General features: G+C 42.2%; 1 protein-coding gene across 3 annotated transcripts in view; it reads right to left on the reverse strand.

Moving 5' to 3' along the window:
• LOC105492875 (spermatogenesis associated serine rich 2) overlaps positions 1–27,449 on the reverse strand; it is a 168,443-nt gene that overhangs the window by 29,890 nt on the left and 111,104 nt on the right. The window contains exons 3-7 of one of the 3 annotated variants that reach the window (XM_011760204.3): positions 26,267–26,310; positions 14,144–14,223; positions 6,824–6,932; positions 5,673–5,722; positions 850–1,111 (exon numbers count right to left, since the gene is read on the reverse strand). In XM_011760204.3, coding sequence (XP_011758506.1) covers positions 850–1,111; positions 5,673–5,722; positions 6,824–6,932; positions 14,144–14,155 — 433 coding nt within the window. In that variant the 5' untranslated portion in view covers positions 14,156–14,223; positions 26,267–26,310. The other 2 variants (XM_071071778.1, XM_011760202.3) reach the window with 2 other exon arrangements.

The raw sequence follows: 27,449 nt of genomic DNA on the forward strand, positions 1-27,449 counted from the left end.
CAGCCTAGCTCTCACAAAAGCTGGAATTATCATTATTATATATTTCTCATTGTGTTGGGTCTTAGAATAATATCAACATCATCATCTTTCTTAATAAGTCCACAATTTTTTAAAAACAACTTAAAGTCACCTTCCGTAGTCTCTAAATACTGAGGTATTTCTCTGCTATTAACTCACTTATGCCAGAAGCTGCAATTTTTTGAATTTTTGCATGAGTGGAAAAATCAGATCTTGATGATGACTTTGAGCAGTAGGATATGAATAATTCCCACATGCTTAGTGTTCCAATAATGGAACACTAAGGTTCAAGAGTTAAAATATAATGGAACAAGAATTGTATTTTTTCAGCTGGGCGTGGTGGCTCACGCCTGTAATCCCAGCACTTTGGAAGGCTGAGGTGGGCGGATCACGCGGTCAGGAGATCAAGACCATCCTGGCTAACATAGTGAAACCCCATCTCTACTAAAAAAATACAAAAGATTAGCCAGGCGAGGTGGCGGGTGCCTGTAGTCCCAGCTACTCGGGAGGCTGAGGCAGGAGAATGGCGTGAACCTGGGAGGTGGAGCTTGCAGTGAGCTAAAATCACGCCACTGCACTTCAGCCTGGGCGACAGAGCGAGATTCTGTCTCAAAAAAAAAAAAAAAAAAAAAAAAAGGTATTTTTTTCTAGGCCTTTGATAATTATAAAATGTGACACACACAAAAAGTAACAAAAACTAAAAAGTAAAAAGACTAATCAGCCAGCACTGGATTAAAAAAAAAGACTAGATTTAATTGATCGTTTTCTCAACGAGGAGACCCCTGTTTTTCAACTGAACACAACTTTTTCAAACTCTGTTAATAAACTCACCCATTCTATCCGGCGTATCTAGCATGGCAGACTCGGGATCCTCCAATTCTCTGGCATCTACTGAAAGTGTCTCCAAACCTTCACTGAGTGAGTCCACAGACTCACTGTCATTGATGGCACCATTGACATGGTAGCCATTCATACCACCTTTCTCTGAGGAAGGTGCAGACTGTTCCTCTTGAATGGAAACTGATTTGCTGGAATCTGGGATGCTGTTACTTGGCTCTGCGGCAGGTTTCGGTTTGTTTTTCTTCTTTTTGTTCTGAAGTTATTAAGAATTTGAAAAAGAGAAGAAAAAAAAACAGATTCCCCCACAACCTAGAGAGGTAACTCTAGCTACCCAAAGGTAACCAATGTTACCAATTTCTTGTATGTTCTTTCAGAAATTTAACATTTTCACATATGCTGAACTATTGCCTAAAATAAAATTTTACTATGTAAAATCCTATACTTTAGATAAACTCAAACACATAAATATAAAACATTTATTCACGACGAAACCCACCTTAAACAAAATCAGAAGATAAATTACAAAATGCAAAAAAAAAATGTGCAGCTTATATTCAAAAAGCTAAATATACAGAGTTCTCAGAAAAAGCAAAATAATCCCATAGAAAAAAATAGTATAAGCTGTAAGCATATGGAATGATATGCAACCTCAGTCTAATAAGAGATATACAAATTAAAACTGCACTGCAATGATCATTTTTCATCTATTAGTTTAGTAAAGGTCAAAAAGTATGTTAACACTGTAGAACTGATAAGGTTGATGGTATAGAGAAACAGCCATTTTCATGTATGGAGTGTAAGGTGATACTCTCCAAGACAATTTAGTAATGCTTATCAAAATTACAAATGCACATACTCTTTGACTAGCAATTCTACTTCTAGGAATTTATTCAAGATGAGAATAACACATATGCAAAGTGATTTCTATATATACACAAGGTTATTCATTGCAATATCACTATTAACACACAGGATTAGAAACAACCCAAATGTTGGTCAATAGGGGACTGCTTAAATAAATTGTGGCACATCCAAGCAGTAGGATGACTATGTATCCACAAAAACAAGAAAGCTCTTTATATATTGAGCCATGGAATAAGCTCCGAGATATATTACATGAAAAAAGGGGCCGGGCGCGGTGGCTCAAGCCTGTAATCCCAGCACTTTGGGAGGCCGAGACGGGCGGATCACGAGGTCAGGAGATCGAGACCATCCTGGCTAACACGGTGAAACCCCGTCTCTACTAAAAAAATACAAAAAACTAGCCGGGCGAGGTGGCGGGCGCCTGTAGTCCCAGCTACTCCGGAGGCTGAGGTAGGAGAATGGCGTGAACCTGGGAGGCGGAGCTTGCAGTGAGCTGAGATCCAGCCACAGCACTCCAGCCTGGGCGAGAGCAAGACTCCATCTCAACCAAAAAAAAAAAAAAAAAAAAAGAAAAAAGGAAGCAGGCAAAGAGGAGAATAGTCTTATTTACTTATATATGCATAAAATATCTTGAAAGATTTATAAGAAATTGAAAATACTGTTTGCGTTGGGGGTGGAGAACCAAATGGCTAGGGAACAGGGAAGGGATAAAGTGTTTCAGTGTCTTGGCTGGGTGCAGTGGCTCACGCCTGTAATCCCAACACTTTGGGAGGCCAAGACAGGCGAATCACCTGAGGTCAGGAGTTCGAGACTAGCCTGGCCAATATGATGAAACCCCATCTCTAATAAAATATGCAAAAATCAGTCAGATGTGGTGGCACATGCCTGTAATCCCATCTATTCGGGAGGCTGAGGCAGGAGAATTGCTTAAACCTGGGAGGTGGAGGGTGCAGTGAGCTGAGCTCATACCACTGCACTCCAGCCTGGGCAACAGAGCGACACTCCATCTCAAAAAAATATATACATATATATATTTCAGCGTATTAACTCTTGTAGTTTTGAATTTTGAGCCACGTGAGTATATTACATAGGCAAATAGTAAAGTTAAAATAAACAAAAGTCCTTTACCTTTTGTTTTGTCAAACTTGTAGCTCCACTGGCAACACCTAATTCTATTCCTAAGGTTAGGCTGATAATAATTGAATCAATATTCCCCAAGTCTTTTCTGTGGCCCTCTCTAGCAGAAACATGACTGAACTCTAGATAAAACTTTTCTCCTTAACAGCTCTCATCTTTCTTTTTCTTTCCTTTTTTTTTTTGAGACGGAGTTTCACTCTTGTCACCCAGGCTGGAGTGCAATGGTGCAATCTCGGCTTACTGCAACCTCTGCCTCCCAGGTTCGAGTGGTTCTCCTGCCTCGGCCTCCTGAGTAGCTGGGATTACAGGCATGTGCCACCACGCCCAGCTAATTTTTTTGTATTTTTAGTAGAGATGGGGTTTCACCATGTTGGCCAGGCTGGTTTCAAACTCCTGACCTCCAGTGATCCACCCGCCTCGACCTCCCAAAATGTTGGGATTACAGGTGTGAGCCACCCTGCTCGGTCTCATCTTTCTTCTTCTTACTTTCCCCCATGTGAACTGGCTAAGTTTTCATATCATTGGGTCATGTATATCATAACTATCCCACTCAGAGTCACATCCTATTGGACTAATCCCAACAGTTAAGTGGACTGGACTGGATTTATGCATTTGGGACTGCTAAACTGAAGCCATATTTCTTTCTCCAAATTTTAAGGAATGTCTGTGTCTCTTAACACACATCCTCTTCCAGCTCCATGCACATCTTATATCACTAATAACTTATAATCCTGGGCTAATAAATTAAGAAACTGGTGTTGGCTGGGTGCGGTGACTCATGCCTGTAATTCCAGCACTTTGGGAGGCTGAGGTGGGCAGATCACTTGGGGTCAGGCTTCGACACCTGCCCAGACAAAATGGTGAAACCCTGTCTCTACTAAAAAAATACAAATATTAGCCAGGCGTGGTGGCACACACCTATAGTCCTGACCTACGTAGGAGGCTGAGGCATGAGAATTGCTTGAACCCAGGAGGCGGAGGCTGCCGCGAGCCGAGATCGCACCACTGCACTCCAGCCTGGGCGACAGAGCAAAACTCCATCTCAACAAAACAAAAAAAAACGAAACTGGTGTTTTCCAGGACACTCACAGTTATCTATGTAGGTTGAAAGCAGCGCAAAGAAGCTAAACAAATATTCAAAACTACAGGTATGATGAGCTTCAGGAGAATCTGTGCAGTATTAGGTAACCCTTGGAAAAAATTCTCAAGGGTCACTGAGGCCAAGCCTGGTTTTTGTTCAAGACCTGACAGGACTCCTAAAAAGTGATATAAGAGTCATCAAGAAAGCATTTCAGAACTCCAGCACTGACTTAATAAAGAAAAGAACACCCCAAACAGATTTCACAGAGATACTTGATTAAAATCCATACTTCAAGCATTTCCTAAAGGGGTTACCTTTATGGTGCACAGCTGTGGGAAGAATTTTGAGACCAGCTGGTATCCTTTGGGAAAAGCATCTGATTTTAAGTAAATAAGGAGAAAGGAACGAGAACTAATATGTCAGGCATTGTATTATGTACTTGTATTTATTAGAGCTATCTTCCTATTTTAGAGATGAGCAAACTAAGGCACATAAATGTTAAGCAGTATCAGTCACAATGCCAGTAGACAGTGGAACAGGGTAGGAATCCAGTTCTGACTGACCCCATAGCCTGAGTGCCTTCTACCTCCCAAAGTGGAACATTGGACCCCTCTGCAAAGCACCTAATAGTTTTTTTTTCTTTTTTTTTTTTTGAGATCGGGTCTCATCATGTTGCCCAGGCTGGTCTTGAACTCCTGGGCTCAAGTTATCCTCCCACCTCAGCCTCCCAAAGTGCTGGGATTACAGGCATGAGCCACTGTGCTTGGCCAGCACCTAATAGCTTTATGTCAAAGTTCATTAATATCAGGACTACAACCCAGTTTTCTGACCAAAAATCTGAACTGTTTTAACTGATTTATGATATGAATATGGTTGAAAACCACTCAATTAGATTGCTTTCTCTTGCTTTCCTTGATTTGCTCTTTTTTTCACCCCTGACTAGTAACTGCACCACAGCAAAGTCATTCTGTTTCCTGCCTTAAATCACATGGAGAGGACTGTGTGGTACTCTGTGAGACACAGCTATGTTTCAATGTCAAATTTTATATATATATATATATATATATATATATATATATATATATATATTTTTTTTTTTTTTTTTTTTTTTTTTTTTTTTTTTTTGAGATGGAGTCTCACTGTCACCCAGGCTGGAGTGCAGTGGCCCGATCTCAGCTCACTGCAACTTGGTTATATTGTTTTGGAGACAGCTGCACATTACCCAAACACTAACATTATTTTTTTAAAAGATGAAGATAAAGAAAAACCTTACAGTATTCAAACCTGTGTATCCTATGCTGGCAGACTCAGGAAAATAAAAACAGGGAGACCTAACCTGATGTTGTTATTCAAAGACGCAATAGCTTTAGATAGCTTTTCTCCAACAGGTTACATGCCTCCTGGGTTCAAGTTATTCTCCTGCCTCGCCCTCCTGAGTAACTGGGATTACAGGCACGTGCCACCACACCTAATTTTTTCTAGTTTTTAGTAGAGATGGGGCTTCATCATGTTGGCCAGGCTGGTCTTGAACCCCTGACCTCAAGTGATCCACCTGCTTTAGCCTCCCAAAGTGCTGGGATTACAGGTGTGAGCCACTGCACCTGGCCAAAGATGTTTTTTAACCAGGTAAACTGAAGATATGTATGTAAACCTTTTCTTTCAACTATTTTTGCAGAGCCTAAATTTTAAAAAATAATATAAACATCATGTTTTTAAATGTAATTCATTTTACCTTTTTCTTGCCTGTTACTGTCCATTCTTTGAGTACTTCACTGGCACTACCTGTAAGAGAAACCAGTTACAGATTTTGTCTCCTACCACACACACAGTAGTCAAGCAGGAGTCAGTGTCCTCCCATTTTGTAATTGCTGGAGAATTTACAAAGCTCCTAACAGGAAAAATTAAGGATCGGGTCTAGAGTAATATAATGAGATAATCATGCCATGCTTCCCTTTTGGAATACCTGCCTACTTAGACCCTCCTCTCCAAGTAATTTCCTCAGTAAGTTCTTCTAAGAAGAGACTAATGTAGCTGCGCCATTTTGAAGATTTTCTTATCTATACATCTTAGACCAAATACAAAGGGGATGGCACACTGGTTTTAGACAAGTGTGCCATCCTTTCCCCTCCAGTTACACACCACCTTGGCTATATAGTTTTGGAGACAGCTGCACATTACCCAAACACTAACATTATTTTTTAAGAAGATGAAAATAAAGAAAAACCTTACAGTATTCAAACCTGTGTATCCTATGCTGGCAGACTCAGGAAAATAAAAACAGGGAGACCTAACCTGATATTGTTATTCAAAGACACATAGCTTTAGATAGTTTTTCTCCAACAGGTTACATGGAAGGAAGTTTATAAAACACTTCTCAATGCTATAAATCTGAAGGGTTGACTAAGCCTGCCATTCTTCTACATATTAGATAAGGAAATTCAAACCCACACATTTGAGTCACTTGCCACAGCCAAACTAATAATATTAGAATCCTCAAGACAATACTGAGTCCTTGAATTTGCCATCTGTTGGTGAGCCACTGAATCACTACTTTGTTTTTAAGAGTCTCTTAAATTCTTATTTAACCCAACTCCAATCAAGTCCCTTATACCACCGGCCACATGATTTCCTCTTAAATGCCATTAGAGAACATTTAGCGCAAAACAATGGAATTTTCTCAGCTTGTCTCTTACTATAGACACCACATAGCTTATTTCAGCTTCTAGGGCTGAAAGAGGTATTGTCAAATGTCATGGTATGTTATGTTTTCATGGGGTCTGCTATATCATCTATGAATTACTGGATTGCTGAGTGTTATAAAAGTCTGAAGCAAATTCTATTTGAACAAATATAAATTTATTTTTAAAACTAAGTCAGGATTACCTTCCATGAATGCTTGTACTGTTTTGTCCACACAGTTATCAAAGTGCTGCAAAACCAGGATGATTTCATTGTTGCTCTTATTGGGAACTATTGCACGTACCGCATTTATCTGGAAAAGATGGCGGGGTCGTTTAATTCTAACATTAGTAGGTCACTAGGCAGCTGAGGCCTATACAAAGAATAACAAAAAGAGTGATATTTCATTTTAAACAATATGTATCACTCTTTAGCATCAGCGACAGTACATACAACCATCTCACTGGGAATTATTAATAGATGACTGATACCAGCATGTGAAAAATTAATTTCAAAACTTAGAAATGCAGAACATTGCTAGAAATAGAAGTTATATGCTAGATTTCATATAAAGAAAAGGTGGTTTAATTTCGGTATCAGGTATTAATGTAGCATCAACATTTCCTCATTTTTAGCATACTGTAGAGAAAGGTGGAAAGTTAAATGAACTAGCAACAAAAACAACTTATATTTTTGTGTAAGATTTTTTGAAATATATTTTACCTTGTATCGTTTAATTGTAAAATAAAGATAATTTATACAAACAATTTAAATTATAAACTATTTCAGGCATATAAAACATAATTAACACGCACTCCATGACACTGAGTTTACTAAAACAAAATAAATATAATTGAAGCCCCCATGAACACCTAATAAGTCCTATTTCCCTTCTTCGTCTCACTAGAGATTTCTACCCTGAACTTGGTATTATTTCCATATGTGCTTTTGCATTTTTATGATATGTGCATATATCCATAGGTAATATACACTATTATTTTGCATTACATAAATACATAAAAATATTATATCATATATCGTATGTATTTATCTTCAATTTATATTTTGCACATAGCATTATTTTTTTAGATTTTTTTCCATGTTGATAAATGCATCTCTTATTTATTTATTTTGAGACAGTCTCACTCTGTCACCCAGGCTGGAGTGCAGTGGCATGATCTCAGCTATCTGCAACCTCCACCTCCCAGGTTCAAGCGATTCTTGAGCCCCAGCCTCCTGAGTAGCCAGGATTACAGGCATGCACCATCATGCCCAGTTAATTTTTGTATTTTTAGTAGAGATGGGGTTTTGCTGTTGGCCAGGCTGGTCTCAAACTCTTGGCCTCAAGTGATCTACCTGCCTCCGCCTCCTAAAGTGCTGGGATTACAGGCCTTGAGCCACCATACCTGGCCTGTATTTCATATTTTTTGAGACTAAAAATATATGGCCGGGCACAGTGGCTAATGTCTGTAATCCCAGCACTTTGGGGAGGCTGAGGTGAGCAGATCACAAGATCAGGAGTTCAAGACCAGCCTGACCAACATGGAAAAACCCTGTCTCTACAAAAATCAGCTGGGCATGGCGGCGCACGCCTGTAATCCCAGATACTCAGGAGGTTGAGGCAGGAGAATCGCTTGAACCTGGGAGGTGGAGGTTGCAGTGAGCCGAGATCGCGCCATTGCACTCCAGCCTAGGCAACAGAGAAAGACTCCATCTCAATTTAAAAAAAAAAAAAGGCCTGGCGCGGTGGCTCAAGCCTGTAATCCCAGCACTTTGGGAGGCTGAGGTGGGTGGATCACGAGGTCAGGAGATCGAGACCATCCTGGCTAACACGGTGAAACCCCGTCTCTACTAAAAATATAAAAAACTAGCCGGGCGTGGTGGCGGGCGCCTGTAGTCCCAGCTACTCGGAGGCTGAGGCAGGAGAATGGCGTGAACCCGAGAGGTGGAGCTTGCAGTGAGCCGAGATCGGGCCACTGCACTCCAGCCTGGGCCACACAGCGAGATTCCATCTCAAAAAAAAAATAAATAAATAAATAAAAATAAAAATAAAAAAAGGGCCAGGTGCAGTGGCTCATGCCTGTAATCCCAGCACTTTGGGAGACCCAGGCGGGTGGACCATGAGGTCAGGAGTTCGAGATCAGCCTGGTAAACATGGTGAAACCCCGTCTCTACTAAAAATACAAAAGTTAGCTGGGTGTGGTGGCGCACACCTGTAATCCCAGCTACTCTGGAGGCTGAGGCAGGAGAACTGCTTGAAACCAGAAGGCAGAGGTTGCCATGAGCCAAGATTGTGCCACTGCACTCCTACCTGGGCGAAAGAGCAAAACTCGGTCTCAAAAAAAAAAGAAAGAAAAAAATGCACACACACACATACACATGCATACAAAATTTATAATAATTGTATATTTTGTTTTCATGTTTATATATCCATTTTATATCCAGCAACCTTGATGAACTCTTATTAGTCCTATTAATTTGTTGCTTTCTTGGATTTTCTATGTAGATAACTGTATTGCCTATAGATAACAGAAGGGGTTTCATTTGTTTTTTGAGACAGGGTCTCACTGTGTCACTCAGGCTGCAGTGCAGTAGTGCATTCATAGCTCACTGCAATACTTAACTTCTGGGCTCAAGCGATGCTCCCACCTCAGCCTCCTGAATAGCTGGGACTACAGGCAGGTGCCACCAGGCCTGGCTATAAATATTTTTTGTAGAGATGGGGGTCCCCTTATGTTGCCCAGGCTGGTCTTGAACCCCTGGCCTCAAGTGATCGTCCTGCCTCAGCCTCCCAAAGTGCTGGGATCACAGGCATGCGTCACTGCCCCGGCCAAATAACAGCAGTTTTTTTCTGCCTTTCCAATTCTTTTTTTTTTTTGAGACGGAGTCTTGCTGTGTCGCCCAGGCTGGAGTGCAATGGCCGGATCTCAGCTCACTGCAAGCTCCGCCTCCCAGGTTCACGCCATTCTCCTGCCTCAGCCTCCCGAGTAGCTGGGACTACAGACGCCCGTCACCTCGCCCGGCTAGTTTTTTGTATTTTTTTTTAGTAGAGATGGGGTTTCAGCATGTTAGCCAGGATGGTCTCGATCTCCTGACCTTGTGATCCACCCGTCTCGGCCTCCCAAAGTGCTGGGGTTACAGCCTTGAGCCACCGTGCCCGGCCATGCCTTTCCAATTCTTACAATTTTTATTTCTTGTCTTACTGCAGAATGCAAAATTAATTATTTCTCAAAGAAGCTCTGGTTCCTTTTAATGAGGAATGGTAGTTAGAAACCAGTATCTAGGAGCGGCCAGGAGCAGTGGCTCACACCTGTAATCCCAACACTTTGGGCAGCAGAGGTGGGCAGATGCCGAGGTGGGTGGATCACGAGGTCAGAAGATCGAGACCATCCTGGCTAACACTGTGAAACCCTGTCTCTCCTAAAAATACAAACAAATTAGCCAGGTGTGGTGGCGGACACCTGTAGTCCCAGCTACTCGGGAGGCTGAGGGAGGAGAGTGGTGTGAACCTGGGAGGCGGAGCTTGCACTGAGTCGAGATCATGCCACTGAACTCCAGCTTAGGTGACAGAGTGAGACTCTGATTCCGTCTCAAAAAAAAAAAAAGACAAATCAGTATCTAGGAGCTAGGTGTGCTTATCACTATTGTGGAGTCATTGTTTTTAGACACTTTCATGGATCAATCTAGGAGATTTTTTTTTGTCAAATAATGAGCTCACATTGACATCTTCAATTCAAATGTACTATTAAAAGATCTTTTCTCATCTTATTTTAAACATGTATCTCTTCTCTCTTAACCAAAAGTTCTAGTTCCTAAAAACATTATTTTATAATTTGCTTTATTTTATAATACTCAAAATAATAACAACCCTACAATATAATATTACCATTATATTACTAATGATAAAACCATTGGAATAGCCGGGCGAGGTGGCGGGCGCCTGTAGTCCCAGCTACTCAGGAGGCTGAGGCAGGAGAATGGCGCAAACCCAGGAGGCAGAGCTTGCAGTGAGCTGAGATCCGGCCACTGCACTCCAGCCTGGGCGACAGAGTGAGACTCCGTCTCAAAAAAAAAAAAAACAAAAAAAAAACAAAAAACAAAAAACAAAAAAAAACCATTGGATAAAATTTAAGATTTACAATTCTTTTTACCCTTTAAATGTATCTCTCTAAACCCACATAGTAAGAACATTGTGTTCAAAAGTCAGTGGGGCCAGGCGCGGTGGCTCATGCTTGTAATCCCAGCACTCTGGGAGGCTGAGGCAAGCAGATCACTCGAGTGAGGTCAGGAGTTCAAGATCAGCCTGTCCAACATGGTGAAACCCTGTCTCTACTAAAAATACAAAAATTAGCCAGGCGTGGTGGTGCACATCTCTAATCCCGGCTACCTGGGAGGCTGCGACAGAATTGCTTGAACCTGGGAGGCAGAGGTTGCAGTGAGCCAAGATCTCACCACTATACTCCAACCCCGACAGACCTCCGCCTCCAACCTCTGCCTCCATTAAAAAAAAAAGTCAGTGGGCAGATTTATTCTAGTTTACCCTTTCCCTGAAGGTGAAATATTTTTAAAATGGCAAGCTTACATAAGACCTCAGTTCCAATCTTTTTGTTTGGGTTTTTTGGTTTTGTTTGAGACAGTCTTGCTGTCACCCAGGCTGGAGTGCAGTGTTGTGATCTCGGCTCACTACAGCCTCGACCTCCCAGGCTCAAGCAATCCTCCCGCCTCAGCCTCCTGAGTAGCTGGGACCACAGGCATGTGCCACCACATGCGGCTATTTTTATTTTTTGTAAAGATGAGGTCTCACTATGTTGCCTAGGCTGATTTCAAACTCCTGAGATCAAGGGATCCTCCCACCTTAGCCTCCCAAAAGTGCTGGCATTACTGGGCTTAATGGCACTATGTGGTAAAACCCTTGTGTTACTGAGACTGGCAAAACATGCCACAGTTACCTATTAACAGTTCAAGCTCACTATTCTGGTTTTTAGTACCCTCTAGGGATTTCCCTTACTTCTTATATTCAGCTATACATTCAAAATGATGTATATTATCTTTCATCCCATATTTCTAGGTGTTTTTTTTTTTGAGACGGAGTTTTACTCTTGCTGCCCAGGCTGCAGTGCAATGGCATGATCTCGGCTCACGGCAACCTCCACTTCCTGGATTCAAGCAATTCTCCTGCCTCAGCCTCGTAAGTAGCTGGGATTACAGGCATGCGCCACCATGCTCAGCTAATTTCTTTTTTTGTATTTTTAGTAGAGACGGGGCTTCTCCATGTTGGTCAGGTTGGTCTCAAACTCCCGACCTCAGGTAATCTGCCCACCTCGGCCTCCCAAAGTGGTGGGACTACAGGCGTGAGACACTGCACTCGGCTATTTCTAGGTATTTTATATTTTAAAATGTCTTCAGGTCGGGGGCGCTGAGGCAGGAGAATTGTTTGAACCTGGGAGGCGGAGGTTGCAGTGAGCCGAGATTGCGCCATTGCACTCCAGCCTGGGCGACAGAGGGAGACTCTGTTTCAAGAAATAAAAATAAAAACAAAAATAAAAAAACCATACAAGTGAGAAGGTATACAATCTGTAATGCAACGAAGGCTAATACATTTTTGAGATGAGCAACTTAATATGTATCAATCATAGTAATGATCCCTAAAAAATGGAAGTGTAGGCAAAACTTAACAGACTCCGCCGGGAGTGGTGGCTCAGGCCTGTAATCCCAGCACTTTGGGAGGCCGAGGCAGGTGGATCACGAGGTCAGGAGATTGAGACCATCCTGGCTAACATGGTGAGACGCCCCCTCTATTAAAAATATAAAAACTTAGCCAGGCGTGGTGGCACGTGCCTGTAGCCCCAGCTACATGGGAGGCTGAGGCAGGAGAATCACTTGAACCTGGGAGGCAGAGGTTGCAGTGAGCTGAGATCATGCCACTGCACTCCAGCCTGGGTGACAGAGTGAAACTCCGTCTCATAAAAAACAAAACAAAACAAAACAAAACAAAAAAAACCCCATCAAACTTACAGACTCTACGATAAAGGTAAGGTTCTGATAATTTAAAAATACGAGTATGTATAGTACTCAACCACTGTACAGGACTCCATAGTCAACAAATTTTTAAAAAAATAAGACAGAGAGGCCGGGTGTGGTTGCTCATGCCTATAATCCCAGCACTTTGGGAGGCCAAGGCGGGCAGATTGCTTGAGGTCAGGAGTTTGAGACCAGCCTGGCCAACATGGCAAAACCCCGTCTCTACTAAAAATAAAAAAATTAGCCAGGCATGGTGGCACATGCCTGTAGTTCCAGCTACTCAGGAGGCTGGGACATGAGAATCACTTGAACCCAGGAGGCAGAGGCTAAAGGGAGCTGAGATTGCGTCACTGTAGCGACAAAGCAAGACTCTGTCTCAAAAAAAAAAAAAAAAGACAGAAAGCACATAAAGCTTTTGTTTTATGTTTTTCTCAATATAGCCTGTTGAGGGTTACATTACTAAAACCACTTGGTTTTCTTTCCAAAAGAATGCTCCTTAGAAGATCTACTTCTGGCCGGGTGTGGTGGCTATCCCAGCACTCTAGGAGGCTGAGGTGGGTGGATTACTTGAGGCCAGGAGTTCGCGACCACCCTGGCCAACATGGAGAACCTTGTCTCCACTACAAATACAAAAATTAGCTGGGCATGGTGGTGCACCCCTGTAATCCCAGCTACTCAGGAGGCTGAGGCACGAGAATCACTTGAACCCAGGAGGCGGAGATTGCAGTGAGCTGAGATCATGCCACTGCACTCCAACCTGGGTTGGACTCTGTCTCAAAAAAACCCACAAAAGACCTATTTCTTGTCTTGGCTCTGAAGCCTCCTGGACTTAAGAATGCTCTTCAAGTACTTGGGAAGATCCTATTCAGATTGTTCCTTAAGAAGTGTTGCCAAATGAGATACACTCAGGCATATAAATATTAATAAACTAATTAATACTGAATATCTTCAAGAGAATTTAGAGTTAATATACATGGAGATAGGCAAAGAAAATGTTTGCATTTAATAGGTTCTGTTAATAGGTTCTGTGCAATCAGAACCTATTTATGGCCATCACTCTCTGATATATAGTGGCATTGTTTTATTCTTAAAATTTCACTCTTGGCCAGGCACGGTGGCTCACGCCTGTAGTCCCAGCACTTTGGGAGGCCAAGGTGGGCGGAACACAAGGTCAGGAGATCGAGACCATCCTGGCTAACACGGTGAAACCCCGTCTCTACTAAAAATACAAAAAAAAATCAGCCGGGCGTGGTGGCGGGCGCCTGTAGTCCCAGCTACTCCGGAGGCTGAGGCAGGAGAATGGCGTGAACCCGGGAGGGGGAGCTTGCAGTGAGCCGAGATCGCACCACTGCCCTCCAGCCTGGGTGACAGAGCGAGACTCCTTCTCAAAAAAAGAAAAAAAAAATTTCACTCTCATAATGAGTTTGTGGTAGCCACTAGTCATATTAGTACCTAACTTTTCCTATGACAGTCAAGTTTACTATCCATAGTGACTAGTCTTACCTTCTCTTTCATGTTCTCAAAAGCCCCTCCCTGGGCCAGTACAGTATTGGACTGCAAATCAAAAATGAATCCTGATGAATCTGAAAGAATAAGAAAGGAAAAATATATTCAACATGATTCAAATGTAATCCATCCCTAAGACAGAAGGGCCAAGACTGGCTGCTTTTGTCCCATAAAACAATTAACAGCTTAGTTGCTATTTGGCAAATTCTGTTACATAGATAAAACTTTAACTGCCTTCTGAATTAAACTTATAATACAAAATTTTAATTTTAATAAAAACTGTCACAGTTTGAGGTAAACACTAAATACATCAACTATATTAGACTGTCCTGTAATCCTTGATATTGTTGTTAATTATCCCACATTAAGGTCCTCTAAAAATGTTGCAAGTAAATAGCTCCCCATGGTAAAATTTAACCCTAAAGAATCTGAAAATGTGAGTGGGATGGAAGCTTCTGTAGCATTAATAACACAAAGTAATTTCCTCTTCTAGATGGAACCATACGTGTTATGTTTGTAGACTATAAACCCATGAATACATTCATGTGTGTGTCCCTAATATAAAGCTTGATGAAGCAAGGTATCCAAGTTGTAGGTTATAGAAAAACTCAGTTCAATATGATTGATTACAAAAAAAGATTCTGGTTTCTCTGTACTTACAAAGAAAAAGGCTATGTGCAAATTTAATCAGTTTCTTTACCTCTGACTATGTGATCAATAAATTACTTCAGCTTTAATACTCAACAGCTTTGTTTTAACCCAGTAAGATACAATCTCAGGAGATGGTTAGAGTGCTTTTCAAATTCTGATGTGCATACTTACCACCTAGGGAATCTTATGCTAAAATGTAGGTTGTGATTCAGCAGCCTGGCCTGTGGCAGGAGATTTTTACTCCCAGGTGATAACAATATTACTGATCTCTGCACTGTACTTGGAAGTAGCTTAGGAGTTAGAATTTCAACAAGGCAAGTAAAAGGAAAAATGTTGAGAAAAGGGGTACAAAAAAACCACGGTAATACTCTAGTACACTTTCCAAATTATTTTGCTGTTATTACAGATATGTTTCAATTAAAGATTCTTTCACGGCTTAATCTTAAACCTTGAATTAATTTAGATTGAACTTTTGTTAATACTGGCCATTTCTAGACTGTTACTCAAATGAAAAAATCAGGTAACACTTATACAAACTCAGTATTTAAGCTTGAGTTTTCTGGATGACTATAAATATGGTTAACTCCCAATTATCTTTATTAATTGAAAAGAGATACAGTCTACAAAAACAAAGATCTTATAAAACCAAAGCACTATTTAGAACCTTCTCAGAATTCCTATAGATCAGCTAAATGACATAACTCGAATGTTTTAATGTATCCTCCCTCAAAGAGTAATGAGCAGTGGGATGATACAGAGGACATCAATAATCCACTTATTAGTCAATCAAACCACCAATCTCTTTTAGGGAAAAGAGGGAACATAAAACAGCATTTTGGGTTCTATTACTAGCCTCTTATGCTCATCTAGCTCTGTTTTTTGTTTTGTTTTGTTTTGTTTTCCTTTAACAACATACTAGATGACACAAACTGCAAGGAAGACAAAGGGTAGGCTGGGTATGGTGGTTCACACCTGTAATCCCAACATTTTGGGAGGCCAAGGCAAGTGGATCGCTTGAGCCCAGAAGTTTGAGAGCAGCCTGGGTAATATGGTGAAACCCTGCCTCTACAAAAAGGAAAAAAATTAGCCAGACATGGTGGCACGTTCCTATAGTCCCAGCTAATTCGGAGGCTGAGGTGGGAAGACAGCTGTAGCCTGGCAGGTTGAGGCTGCAATGAGTCGTGAATGCACCACTGTACTCAAGCCTGGGTGACAGAGAGAGATCCTGCCTCAAGAAACAAACAAACAAAAACCAAAAGGTAGTTCTGCAAACACTCAATTACTGGCCAAAACAAATTAGTATAATTAGGATTTATCTGGAATACTGTTAGGATAATGATTAAAAATACATAAAGCGGCTATTTCAGTCAGGATCCCAAACAGGAAGCGAATGGCATACTCAAACTGGGCAATCTTAATAGAGTTTAATAACAGGACTATTTTCAAATGTGCTAGCAGAGAGTAGGGAAACCACCCAAGATAGGGCTGTACCACCTCTTGTTATCGTTTTGCTGGCTTTTAAGCAATGTGCATTGCTAATTGAGACTTGAGTGTGAGGAGGGAGCAGTTACAGGAGCCAAAGACAGAAAGGGCCCTTTTATTTTTGTTTCATCTGGTATACAGAGGGCCAAAGGACACACTCAAGCCCACAGCTACCTGTCAGAGAAAGATTAGAGGAATAAATGTTCCTACCTCACTCTCCTCCCTTCCTCTGAATTTCCTGCCAGTGTTGCCCAATGGCCAGCACTGGCCATTACTTACTTAAACCAGGGGCATAGGAGGCACTGAGATGGTCTATACAGGTCAGGAGGGCACAAATGACAATTTTGCATTTATATTCTATGACACGAGGTCACCAAAAAGAGAAAGCAATAATCTAACATCTTAATTTGTCTACTCACTAGCTGATATTGCCTTTTTAAACTTAAACCAACACCTCAAGTAGATTCAAAACCTTACTTTAATCAACTGGAGCCTAAATGTCTCTTAGTATTATATAGAAAGTAATTTTTAATTCCTATCAGCAATAGTGATTTTTAAACTCTTATTTTTTCATGAAAAGAAAGCTTAAGATTTACCTGATTCTACTGGTAGGAAATAAGGCAGGATTTCATCTTTTTATTAATACCTAGCTGTGATACAAGAGCATGTATTCTATCAGAAATACATTTTTAAGGAAAAAGTGCTGTTAAATATTCTCTAATCTGGCCAGGCGCGGTGGCTCACGCCTGTAATCCCAGCACTATGGGAGGCCGAAACGGGCAGATCATGAGGTCAGGAGATCAAGACCATCCTGGCTAACACGGTGAAACCCCATCTCTACTGAAAATACAAAAAAGTTAGCCGGGCATGGTGGCGGGTGCCTGCAGTCCCAACTACTCAGGAGGCTGAGGCAGGAGAATGGTGTGAACCTGGGAGGCGGGGCTTGCAGTGAGCCGAGATCACGCCACTGCACTCCAGCCTGGGCAACTGAGTGAGACTCCGTCTCAAAAAAAAAAAAAAAAAAAAAAAAAAAAAAAATTCTCTCATCCTGGGTGTTCAGGTAAAAAAAAAAATTCTCAGGCAAGATTCATAAAGAATATGAGGAAGTCTAGGCTGGGTGCAGTGGCTCATACCTGTAATCCCAGCACTTTGGGAGGCTGAGGCAGGTAGATAACTGGAGGTCAGGAGTTCGAGACCAGTGAACAAGGTGAAACCCCATCTCTACTAAAAATACAAAAATTAGCCGGGCATGGTGGCACACACCTGTAATTCCAGCTACCAGGGAGGCTGAAGCAAGAGAACTGCTTCAACCCAGGAGGCAGAGGTTGCAGTGAGCCGAGAATGCGCCACTGCACCCCAACCTGGGCGACAGAGCAAGACTCCACCTCAAAAAAAAAAAAAAAAAAAAAAAAAGAGGAAGCCTTGAGCTTGAGCTTTGTTATTTATTTCACTCACATCAGGAACCATTTCAGAATTTTTTTTTTGGAATTACTTTTTTTTTTTTTTTTTTGGAGACTGAGTCTCGCTCTGTTGCCCAGGCTGGGAGTACAATGGTGTGATCTCGGCTCACTACAACCTCCACCTCCCAGGTTCAAGCCATTCTCCTGCCTCAGCCTGCTGAGTAGCTGGGATTACAGGCATGCACTACCATGCTCAGCTAATTTTTGTATTTTTAGTAGAGTCAGGGTTTCACCATGTTGGTCAGGCTGGTTGGAATTATTTCAAATAGCACACATTCAGGTATATTTTAGAAAAAGTATGTTATTTACAGTACAAATGACATATTTGTAAATACTACGGGTTTTGTTATTGTTTTTGCTGGCTTCAAAAATTAGGCAAAAGTTGTTTCTAGGCACTGAGAATGACATAGAAATAGCTGAGCCTGATTATTCCATGTATTAAATCAAACTTGAACAGGTGTCTTGACAAGCTTTAAAACACCGTGTCATTCTGCTGTTAGTTTATATTTTAACCTGAAGATCATACTGTACTAAATGTTTTAGAATTTGGTTTAAAGTTCTGATTATATTTATACCCAACGTACATATTTATTTATTAAAAAAAAAAAAACAGAAAACAACACATGTGGCAAGAATGTGGAAAAATTGGAATTCAGGAGCACTGCTAGTGGAAATGCAAAATGGTACAGCCCCAATAAAAACCACATGTTGGTTCCTTAAAAGATAAAACATAGAACTACCATATGATCCAGCAATTCTGCTTCTTGGTATACATACAAAAGAAACGTCACCAAGGTCTCTAAGAGGTGTTTTGTATATCCACGTACTGCTGCAGGCATTGAGATACACTAGGATGCAACAGTGAACAAGACACATGCCCTCTTAGAGTTTTACAGTCTAGTGCAAGAGACTGGTAAAAAAATGAATAACCATCTCAATATAACAACAATGCGTTGATTTATCAAACTGTATGATACTAAACACATACGTTAGACCTTCACAATAACACTATTGTGGAGTGAAAATTATTAAAAGCTCACCACCTCGGGTCCTATCTAAAGAGGTTTGGCAGAGCTAACATGAACACACAGTAAGGCTCTTAGACGCACTGAAGTGAATTTGATACAATTATTCATGAGCAGATTATTTCTATCATAGAAAACCCTGTGCTTGTGCTCAAATTCTAGGCTGCTCACTACAGAGACAAGTGTAGGTATATTTTAGAAAAAGTATGTTATTTACAGTACAAATGACGTATTTGTAAATACTATGGGTTTTGTTATTGTTTTTGCTGGCTTCAAAAATTAGGCAAAACTTGTTTTTAGGCACTGAGAATGACATAGAAATAGCTGAGCCTGAGGTGGTGGAACCCAAGTCTAAGGATTCTCATGGGGGCTACTGAATTTGTATCCGAATTCAATAACCAAAAACTTAAGAGTTTTGGATTGCTTGTATCTTTCTTTTGTTAACATAATGGCAAATTATTCCCTCTGACAAGCGAGGAGAAAAATGGAATTATAATCCCTCTCAGAATATCTTCTCTTAATCTTATATTGATGAGAAAATCAGTCATGGTACTACTCCTTGTCCAAAGTCACACAGTAAATCCTACTGTAGAATCAAAGTGAGTCCAGGTTTTAGGCTTTATACTAGTGCTGTGTAACTCATCAAATATACTAGTTCTCAAATTGCCATTATTTTAACAGTATCTTGAGATATAGTCTTTCTTCTAAGGATTTCAGATTCTTGCTATAATCTACTGATATGCCTTACACATACATAAAGCAAGTTGAGTAACAATATTATTCACATTTTGATGGCAGCAGCCACTCCAGATGGCCTGCTGCTGCCATCACACTGGCTTCAGCAAGGAGGCGCCACTCGGCCACCAGGGATACACACTCAGTGGAGCCTGAAAGTGGGCAGGGACGGGGGTGGGGGTGGGGGAGCAGGAGCCCTACCTCTTCTGAGTTGGGGCAGGAACTCCCCAGGTGCCACTGCCAAAACTGGCTGTAGACTCAGACCTCCCGCTCCATGAAGCAGGCAAGAGACCCTATCTCCCAGCTGCAGCTGCCCAAACCATAGCTGCACACTCAGGCATCCCTGTACTCTTGAGGCCATCAGAAGGCCTCCCTGCCCTCACAGGCTAGGAAGTGCCTGCTCCTGCTGTCTGGCTTCTCTCTGCTGTCTGAGCCTGCTCCAGTCTCAGCCAAGTTGGCTGAGCTAGGGTGCTATGAATAGCAGCAGGAGACAAGCAGGTTCCTGGGCAGAAGGGAACGGGTCCCTGGTTAGGCCCCACCTTCAGGTCAGGGAGGGCCTTCTGAAGGCTGGGGGCCAGGCTGCTAGTCCAGCATACTCGGGTAGGGACTTGTGGTGCCTTTCCAGGCTCACCCATGGCCACCCACGGACCAACTGGCACACACTTTCTCTCCTCTGAGGTCGACAAAAGTCCCTGGCTCAGCCAGAGCGGGGCAGGGATGGAGAGAGGACGGGGACAACCTGCTGCAGAGAAGAGCCACATTCTCCGCTGAGAGCTGCAGAGACAATGGGACGACCTGCTGACAGAGAGGAACCATCCTCTACAGGGCCTCCTCTCTGCTGAGAGCTGAACACTCTGTAGGAGACGACCTGCCTACAGAGAGGAGGTACCCACTGTGGGTCTCCGCTGAGCTGTTGTAACACTCAATAAAGCTCCTCTTCATCTTGTTCACCTTCCACTTCTTTGCATACGTCATTCTTCCTGGATGCAGGACAAGAACTCAGGCAAAGGCATCACTGGCCACAGAGGTTTCTGGCCAGAAAAGTGACACCCCAAAGATCCCGTAACAATTTCACCATGGCCAAAGAAAGACCAGAAGAGGTAAGATCCAGTGAAATACAGGTAAAGCCCAGAAGTCTAGATAACCCGACAAGTATGATTATTATTTGACATATTTTCTCTAATGGTATCAACTTCCTCCTAAAAAGTAAAAAGTAAACTCAAGAGCAGAGCCTATGTAAGTGCCAACTCTTACAGAAATGGTATCTCATGAACAATTAAATAACCTGAAGTTCTCCTTCAGACTGAAGACAGCCAATACTGGACCATAAAGCAAAGTGACCAATTGCCTGGAACTGCTTTGTCTCAAGCCAAGTTTGAGAATAATCCACATGTAAGTCACCAATAAAATTACAAGTGGAGTTCAGTTTCTTCATGTGCACTAATGGCAAATGTGGGGACCGGGGTTATATTGTACAAATATAAGTGCAAAGAAAAGGAAGTTATTGTCACAAGAATTAGTAGTTAAGGCCTATTGAGAACTTCACAACTAAAGATGTTGGCTGAGTGTGGTGGCTCACACCTGTAATCCCAGCACCTTCGGACGCCAAGATAGGAGTATCACCTGAGGCCAGGAGCTTGAGACCTGCCTGGGCAACACAGCTAGACCCCATTTCTATACAAAATTTTAAAAGTAGCTAGGCATGGTGGCATGCATACTTGGGAGGCTGAGGCAAGAGCATTGCTTGAACCCAGGAGTCTGAGGTTGCAGGGAGCTATGAGTATGCCACTGCACTCCAGCCTGGGCAACAGAGCAAGACCCTGTCTCAAAAATAAAAAAAAATAAAAAAAATAAAAAAGACAAAACCACAAAAACCAAAAACTAAAGATACCACTAACTTTAATTTCCTGGGTGGTAAATCTGTGAACTTACCACTTATTGGAGGAAATATGACTTTTTTTGGGGGGACAGGTCCCCCAAAATCTGGCCATAAACTGGCCCCAAAAACTGGCCATAAATAAAATCTCTGCAGCACTGTGACATGTTCATGATGGCCATAACGCCCACGCTGGAAGGTTGTGGGTTTACGGGAATGAGGGCAAGGAACAACTGGCCTGCCCAGGGCGGAAAACCACTTAAAGGCGTTCTTAAACCACAAACAAGAGCATAAGTGATCTGTGCCTTAAGGACATGCTCCTGCTACAGATAACTAGCCCAACCCATCCCTTTATTTCATCCCATCCCTTCGTTTCCCATAAGGGATACTTTTAGTTAATCTAATATCTATAGAAACAATGCTAATGACTGGCTTGCTGTTAATAAATACGTGGGTAAATCTGTTCGGGGCTCTCAGCTCTGAAGGCTGTGAGACCCCTGATTTCCCACTTCACACTTCTATATTTCTGTGTGTGTGTCTTTAATTCCTCTAGCACCACTGGGTTAGGGTCTCCCCGACCGAGCTGGTCTCAGCAAGTGGTGTCCATCGTGTGGGCTTGAATCCAGGTCAAAGAGTCGCCAGAGTGACGGTTAAAGAACGTGGAACTAGCTGGAGGACACCCAAGTACTCTTAAAGCAAACCCCGTGGTGAGTAAGAAGGGGAGCTCGGAAGCATCAGGGTAACAATGGGACAAGTGTGGGGTATGGTTCGTTCCACCTTGGAACTTTTTCACACTGACGATGAGGAGGAAGGAGAGCATAATGAAGTAACAGAAGAGGTTACAGAGCAGGTTTGTTTGCCAGCTAAAGCTAAAGCGGCAAAGGAGGGAGAGGTTCATCCTTACCCTTCTGCACCCCCTCATTATTATTTTGAAGAAAAAGACCCTCCAGATCTTTCTTTTCCAGAGGACACTGGGCGAAAAGTAGTTGCCCCAGTGACTGTTTGAGCAGCCCCTCAAGCGATCCCTCTTAGTTCTATTCAGGCAGGAATTCAGCAAGCTAGACGAGAGGGTAATTTAGAAACGGTAATTCCCTGTTAGAATACACCCCCCAGATCAACAGGGAAATATAGCTACATTTGAGTCATTTCCTTTTAAATTACTCAAATAATTTAAACAAGCTATAAATCAGTATGGACCAGGTTCTCCTTTTGTAATGGGACTGTTAAAGAATGTTGCTGTTTCCAGTCAGATGATTCCTACTGACCGGGATGCTCTTACTCGAGCTTGTCTAACTCCTGCTCAGTTCTTACCATTTAAAACTTGGTGGGCAGATGAAGCTTCCATTCAGGCTGCTCGCAATGCCCAGGCCCAACCTCAAATAAAACTGCAGACCAACTTTTGAGGGTTGGCGGCTGGGCTGGTTTATATGCACAAGTAGTCATGCAGGATGATGCCATAGAATAGCTTAGAGGAGTGTGCATTAGAGCTTGGGAAAAAAATCACTTCATGTGGAGAACAATACCCTTCTTTAGTGCTATAAAACAGGGACCAAAAGAACCATATGTGGATTTTATAGCTCGGTTACAGGAGTCTCTTAAAAAAGTGATAGCAGGATATAGTGCTGCAGTTATTAGCTTTCAACAATGCTAATCCCAATTGCCAGGCTGTTCTGTGACCTATCGGAGGGAAAGCACATTTAGTTGATTATATCAAGGCCTGTGATGGTATCGGAGGTAATCTGCATAAGGCTACTCTGCTAGCACAGGCAATGGCAGGACTGAGAGTGGATAAAGGAAATACTCCATTTCCTGGAGTTTGTTTTAACTGTGAGAATCAAGTCCATAAAGCTCAAATAAACAGAATAGATCGAGAGAAGACTCTAGATTTGCTAATTTTTTCAACTCAGCATTCACCTACTGGTGTTATTGTCCAAGAACAGGACTTAGTAGAGTGGCTTTTTCTTCCATATACTAATTCATGGACTCTAACTCCTTTTTTTTTTTTTTTTTGAGACAGAGTCTGACTCTGTCGCCCAAGCTGGAGTGCAGTGGCCGGATCTCAGCTCACTGCAAGCTCTGCCTCTCGGGTTTACGCCATTCTCCTGCCTCAGCCTCCTGAGTAGCTGGGACTACAGGCGCCCGCCACCTTGCCCGGCTAGTTTTTTCGTATTTTTTAGTAGAGACGGGGTTTCACCGTGTTAGCCAGGATGGTCTCGATCTCCTGACCTCGTGATCCGCCCGTCTCGGCCTCCCAAAGTGCTGGGATTACAGGCTTGAGCCACCGCGCCCGGCCTCTAACTCCTTATTTAGATCAAATTTCTACTGTGATAGGAATTGGGAGAACTCGGATCGTCAAATTACATAGATATGATCCTGGAAAAATTATTATCCCTCTCACGAAAGCACAAATACAGCAAGCTTTTATAAAAAGCTTCTTATTCTGGATTGAAAAGTAAAGTTTTCCAGACGCCCTACAAAAAGCGAAGATTGTAGCTGTAATTGAAGTACTGACTGTTTTTGATATGCCTATTAATGTGATTTCTGATTCTTCATACATGGTTCATTCCACACAGTTAATTGAAAATGCTCAGTTACGATTTCACACAGATGAACAACTGATAACAAAAACAAAAAAGGGGGAGAAACAGGGATTATGGGACAGCCCATAAACAGTTGAATCTAGCATTATTAACTTTAAATTTTTTGAGCCTGCCCAAAGGCCAGATGTTATCAGCAGCTGAAGAGCATCTACAGATACCAGCTGCAAAGACAGACACAGAACAACTGGTTTGATGGAGAGATCGGATAACAAAAAGTTGGGAAATCGGTAAAATAACAACTTGGGGTAGAGGTTATGCTTGTGTTTCTCCAGGTCAAAATGAACAGCTGATTTGGATACCATCAAGATACTTGAAACCTTATCATGAGCCAGATGCTGAGAAAGAGATTCCAGGAGGATCCCGAGGACCCCCCAGTTGCAGCCATGTCAAGACTGATGCTGAGGACCCCCCCAGCTGTCACAAGCAACACCTGTTGAACACAGCCACCCACCTGAGGACAGATCAAGAAGCTGTCACAGATGGTGGAAGAAAACCTGAGGAAAGCGGCACAACCAGTCACAATGAGTAATTTAATGGTAGCTATGATAGCGGTGATCACCATTGCCGTGAGTATTCCTTCAACAAGGGCTGACACAGAGAACAATTATACCTATTGGGCATACTTATCAATCTTGGCTGGCAATAATGCCTGGATGTAATCACTCTACGACACAGTTACACATGCTTTGTGATCTCAGTATTTACCATAATAAATCTGCTCCAATAATTGAGGCATACCACCCTCAAAAACCTATTTGTAAACAGGATTGGACCCAGTTAGAAAAAATGAACATACTTGTTTAGGAAGATTGCATTGCAGAACAGGCCCAAAAAATCATGCTGCACGATTCCTATGGAATCATTATTAACTGGTCCTCTAAGGGGATATTTAGCTTGATTGCACCTCTCAGTCTGCATGCCATGGCCACACTGTGTTCAGATGGTCTGAACAAAACGATAAGATGGTAGAAATGATAAGAAGTATGGCAAAAGTTCCTATTATCTGGAACCATGGTGGTATAGTGGCACTTCAACCTCAAATGATATGGCCCATTGTAGGAGCTAAACATAAGGATTTGTGGAAACTATTAATAGCTCTTAATAATATCAAAATTTGGGAAAGAATAAAAAAGCATCTAGAAGGACACTCTGCAAACTTTGTTTTTGGATATTGCAAAATTAAAAAAAACAAATATTTAAAACATCCCAGGCACACCTGACCTTAATGCTAGGAACTGGAGTGCTTAAAGGAGCTGCAGACAGATTAGCTAGTAACCCATTAAAATAGATAAAAACACTTGTAAGCTCTCATTTCAATGATGATTGTGCTTTTAATGTGTGTTGTCTTTGTATAGTCTGCAGATGCAGATCCTGACTCCTGCGAGAAGTAGCTCACCATGACAAAGCTGCCTTTGCTTTTTATCCCTTTAAAAATCAAAGGGGGACACGTTGGGAACAGGCCCCTCCCCCCAAAAAATATCTGGCCATAAACAAAATCTCTGCAGCACTGTGACATGTTCACGATGGCCATAACGCCCACGCTGGAAGGTTGTGGGTTACGGGAATGAGGGCAAGGAACAACTGGCCCGCCCAGGGCGGAAAACCGTTTAAAGGCGTTCTTAAACCATAAACAATAGCATGGGCAATCTGTGCCTTAAGGACATGCTCCTGCTGCAGATAACTAGCCCAACCCATCCCTTGATTTCGGCCCATCCCTTCGTTTCCCATAAGGGATACTTTTAGTTAATCTAATATCTATAGAAACAATGCTAATGACTGGCTTGCTGTTAATAAATACGTGGGTAAACCTCTGTTCAGGCTCTCAGCTCTGAAGACTGTGATACCCCTGATTTCCCATTTCACACCTCTATATTTCTGTGTGTGTGTCTTTAATTCCTCTAGCACTGCTGGGTTAGGGTCTCCCCGACCGAGTTGGTCTTGGCAGTTTTGGTAGGAAATAAAATATTTATGAAAAAGAGAATGAGTAAATAATAGGGAATCAAGTTTGGAAGGGAACCAAATCAGAGCAAATCAGGGAAATTTAGAAAAATATGTTAAAATGCCATTTTGTAGGACTTCTAGTCTGCTTTAATTAATACTACCATAGTGTGTTATTGTAGCCTTTTGAAATGCTAACACTTTTATACATATCTTATTCTTTATAACTTATTTAAGAATAACGCCATCTTTGTTGCCAATGGCCAGACTACACATATCCTCTCAGTAGGTTGTAAGCATACCAACTGACGGTTCATCAATCATTCTTCTATCAGGTGACTACTGCAACTCACAGGTTCAGAAGAAATCCACGCTTGTCCAATTACCAGTCAATCTGCTGCAATGCAAGAAAGCAGCCTTTTATCTTCCTGTTATTTCTGCTTTCATTTGTCTATAGTCTCAACAGCTGATGAAATTTTTTCCTTACTTTGCTCCTTTGGGTGCCATTTCAACTATATTCTGAAGGATGCTGTGCCTCTTCTTATGAGACAAAGCACTTAAACCAGGAAGTTTACAAACTTCTAGAATGAGTTCTGACTTTTCCAGGTAGAGCTTGATGGAAACATCAGGGTTTTTATGGGAAGGAGGTAGACAAGCAATTAAATCCTACCTTACTCTCCCTCACAGATTTCCTGAGTTTTCAGGGCAACAGAATAAGCTTTTAATTGTTAAATTCCAAGAATTATTATTATTATTATTATTATTTTATTTTATTTTTATTTTTATTTTTATTTTTGAGACGGAGTCTCGCTCTGTCACCCAGGCTGGAGTGCAGTGGCGCGATCTCGGCTCACTGCAAGCTCCGCCTCCCGGGTTCACGCCATTCTCCTGCCTCAGCCTCCCAAGTAGCTGGGACTACAGGTGCCCACAACCGCGCCCGGCTAATTTTTTGTATTTTTAGTAGAGACGGGGTTTCACCGTGGTCTCGATCTCCTGACCTTGTGATCCGCCCGCCTCGGCCTCCCAAAGTGCTGGGATTACAGGCGTGAGCCACCGCGCCCGGCTTTATTTTATTTTTTAGAGGAGTTTCACTCTTGTTGCCCAGGCTGGAGTGCAATGGTGCTCTTGGCTCACTGCAACCTCCGCCTCCCACGTTCAAATGATTCTCCTGCTTCACCCTCCCAAGTAGCTGGGATGACAGGCATGTGCCATCATGCCTGGCTAATTTTGTGTTTTTAGTAGAAATGAGGTTTCATCATGTTGGGCAAGCTGGTTTTGAACTCTTGACCTCAGGCGATCTGCCTGCCTCGACCTCCCAAAGTGCTGGGATTACAGGCATGAGCCACTGCACCCAGCTAAGTTCCAAGAACTATTGAGGGTCTCACTGTTTAAAAGGTTTGTTCTGATTCCTGTCAATTCCTCCAAGTCAGTCCACCTTTCACAAACCTTAGTGCAACAGGAAAAGTTCCCTTGCCCCCCATTGCAGGGCGTGCAATGGGGGTGTGGCTCACTTCTTTAGTGCCCTGCTGCTCAAAC

This window comes from Macaca nemestrina, chromosome 10 (genome assembly GCF_043159975.1).
Source record: "Macaca nemestrina isolate mMacNem1 chromosome 10, mMacNem.hap1, whole genome shotgun sequence".
NCBI lineage: Eukaryota > Metazoa > Chordata > Mammalia > Primates > Cercopithecidae > Macaca > Macaca nemestrina.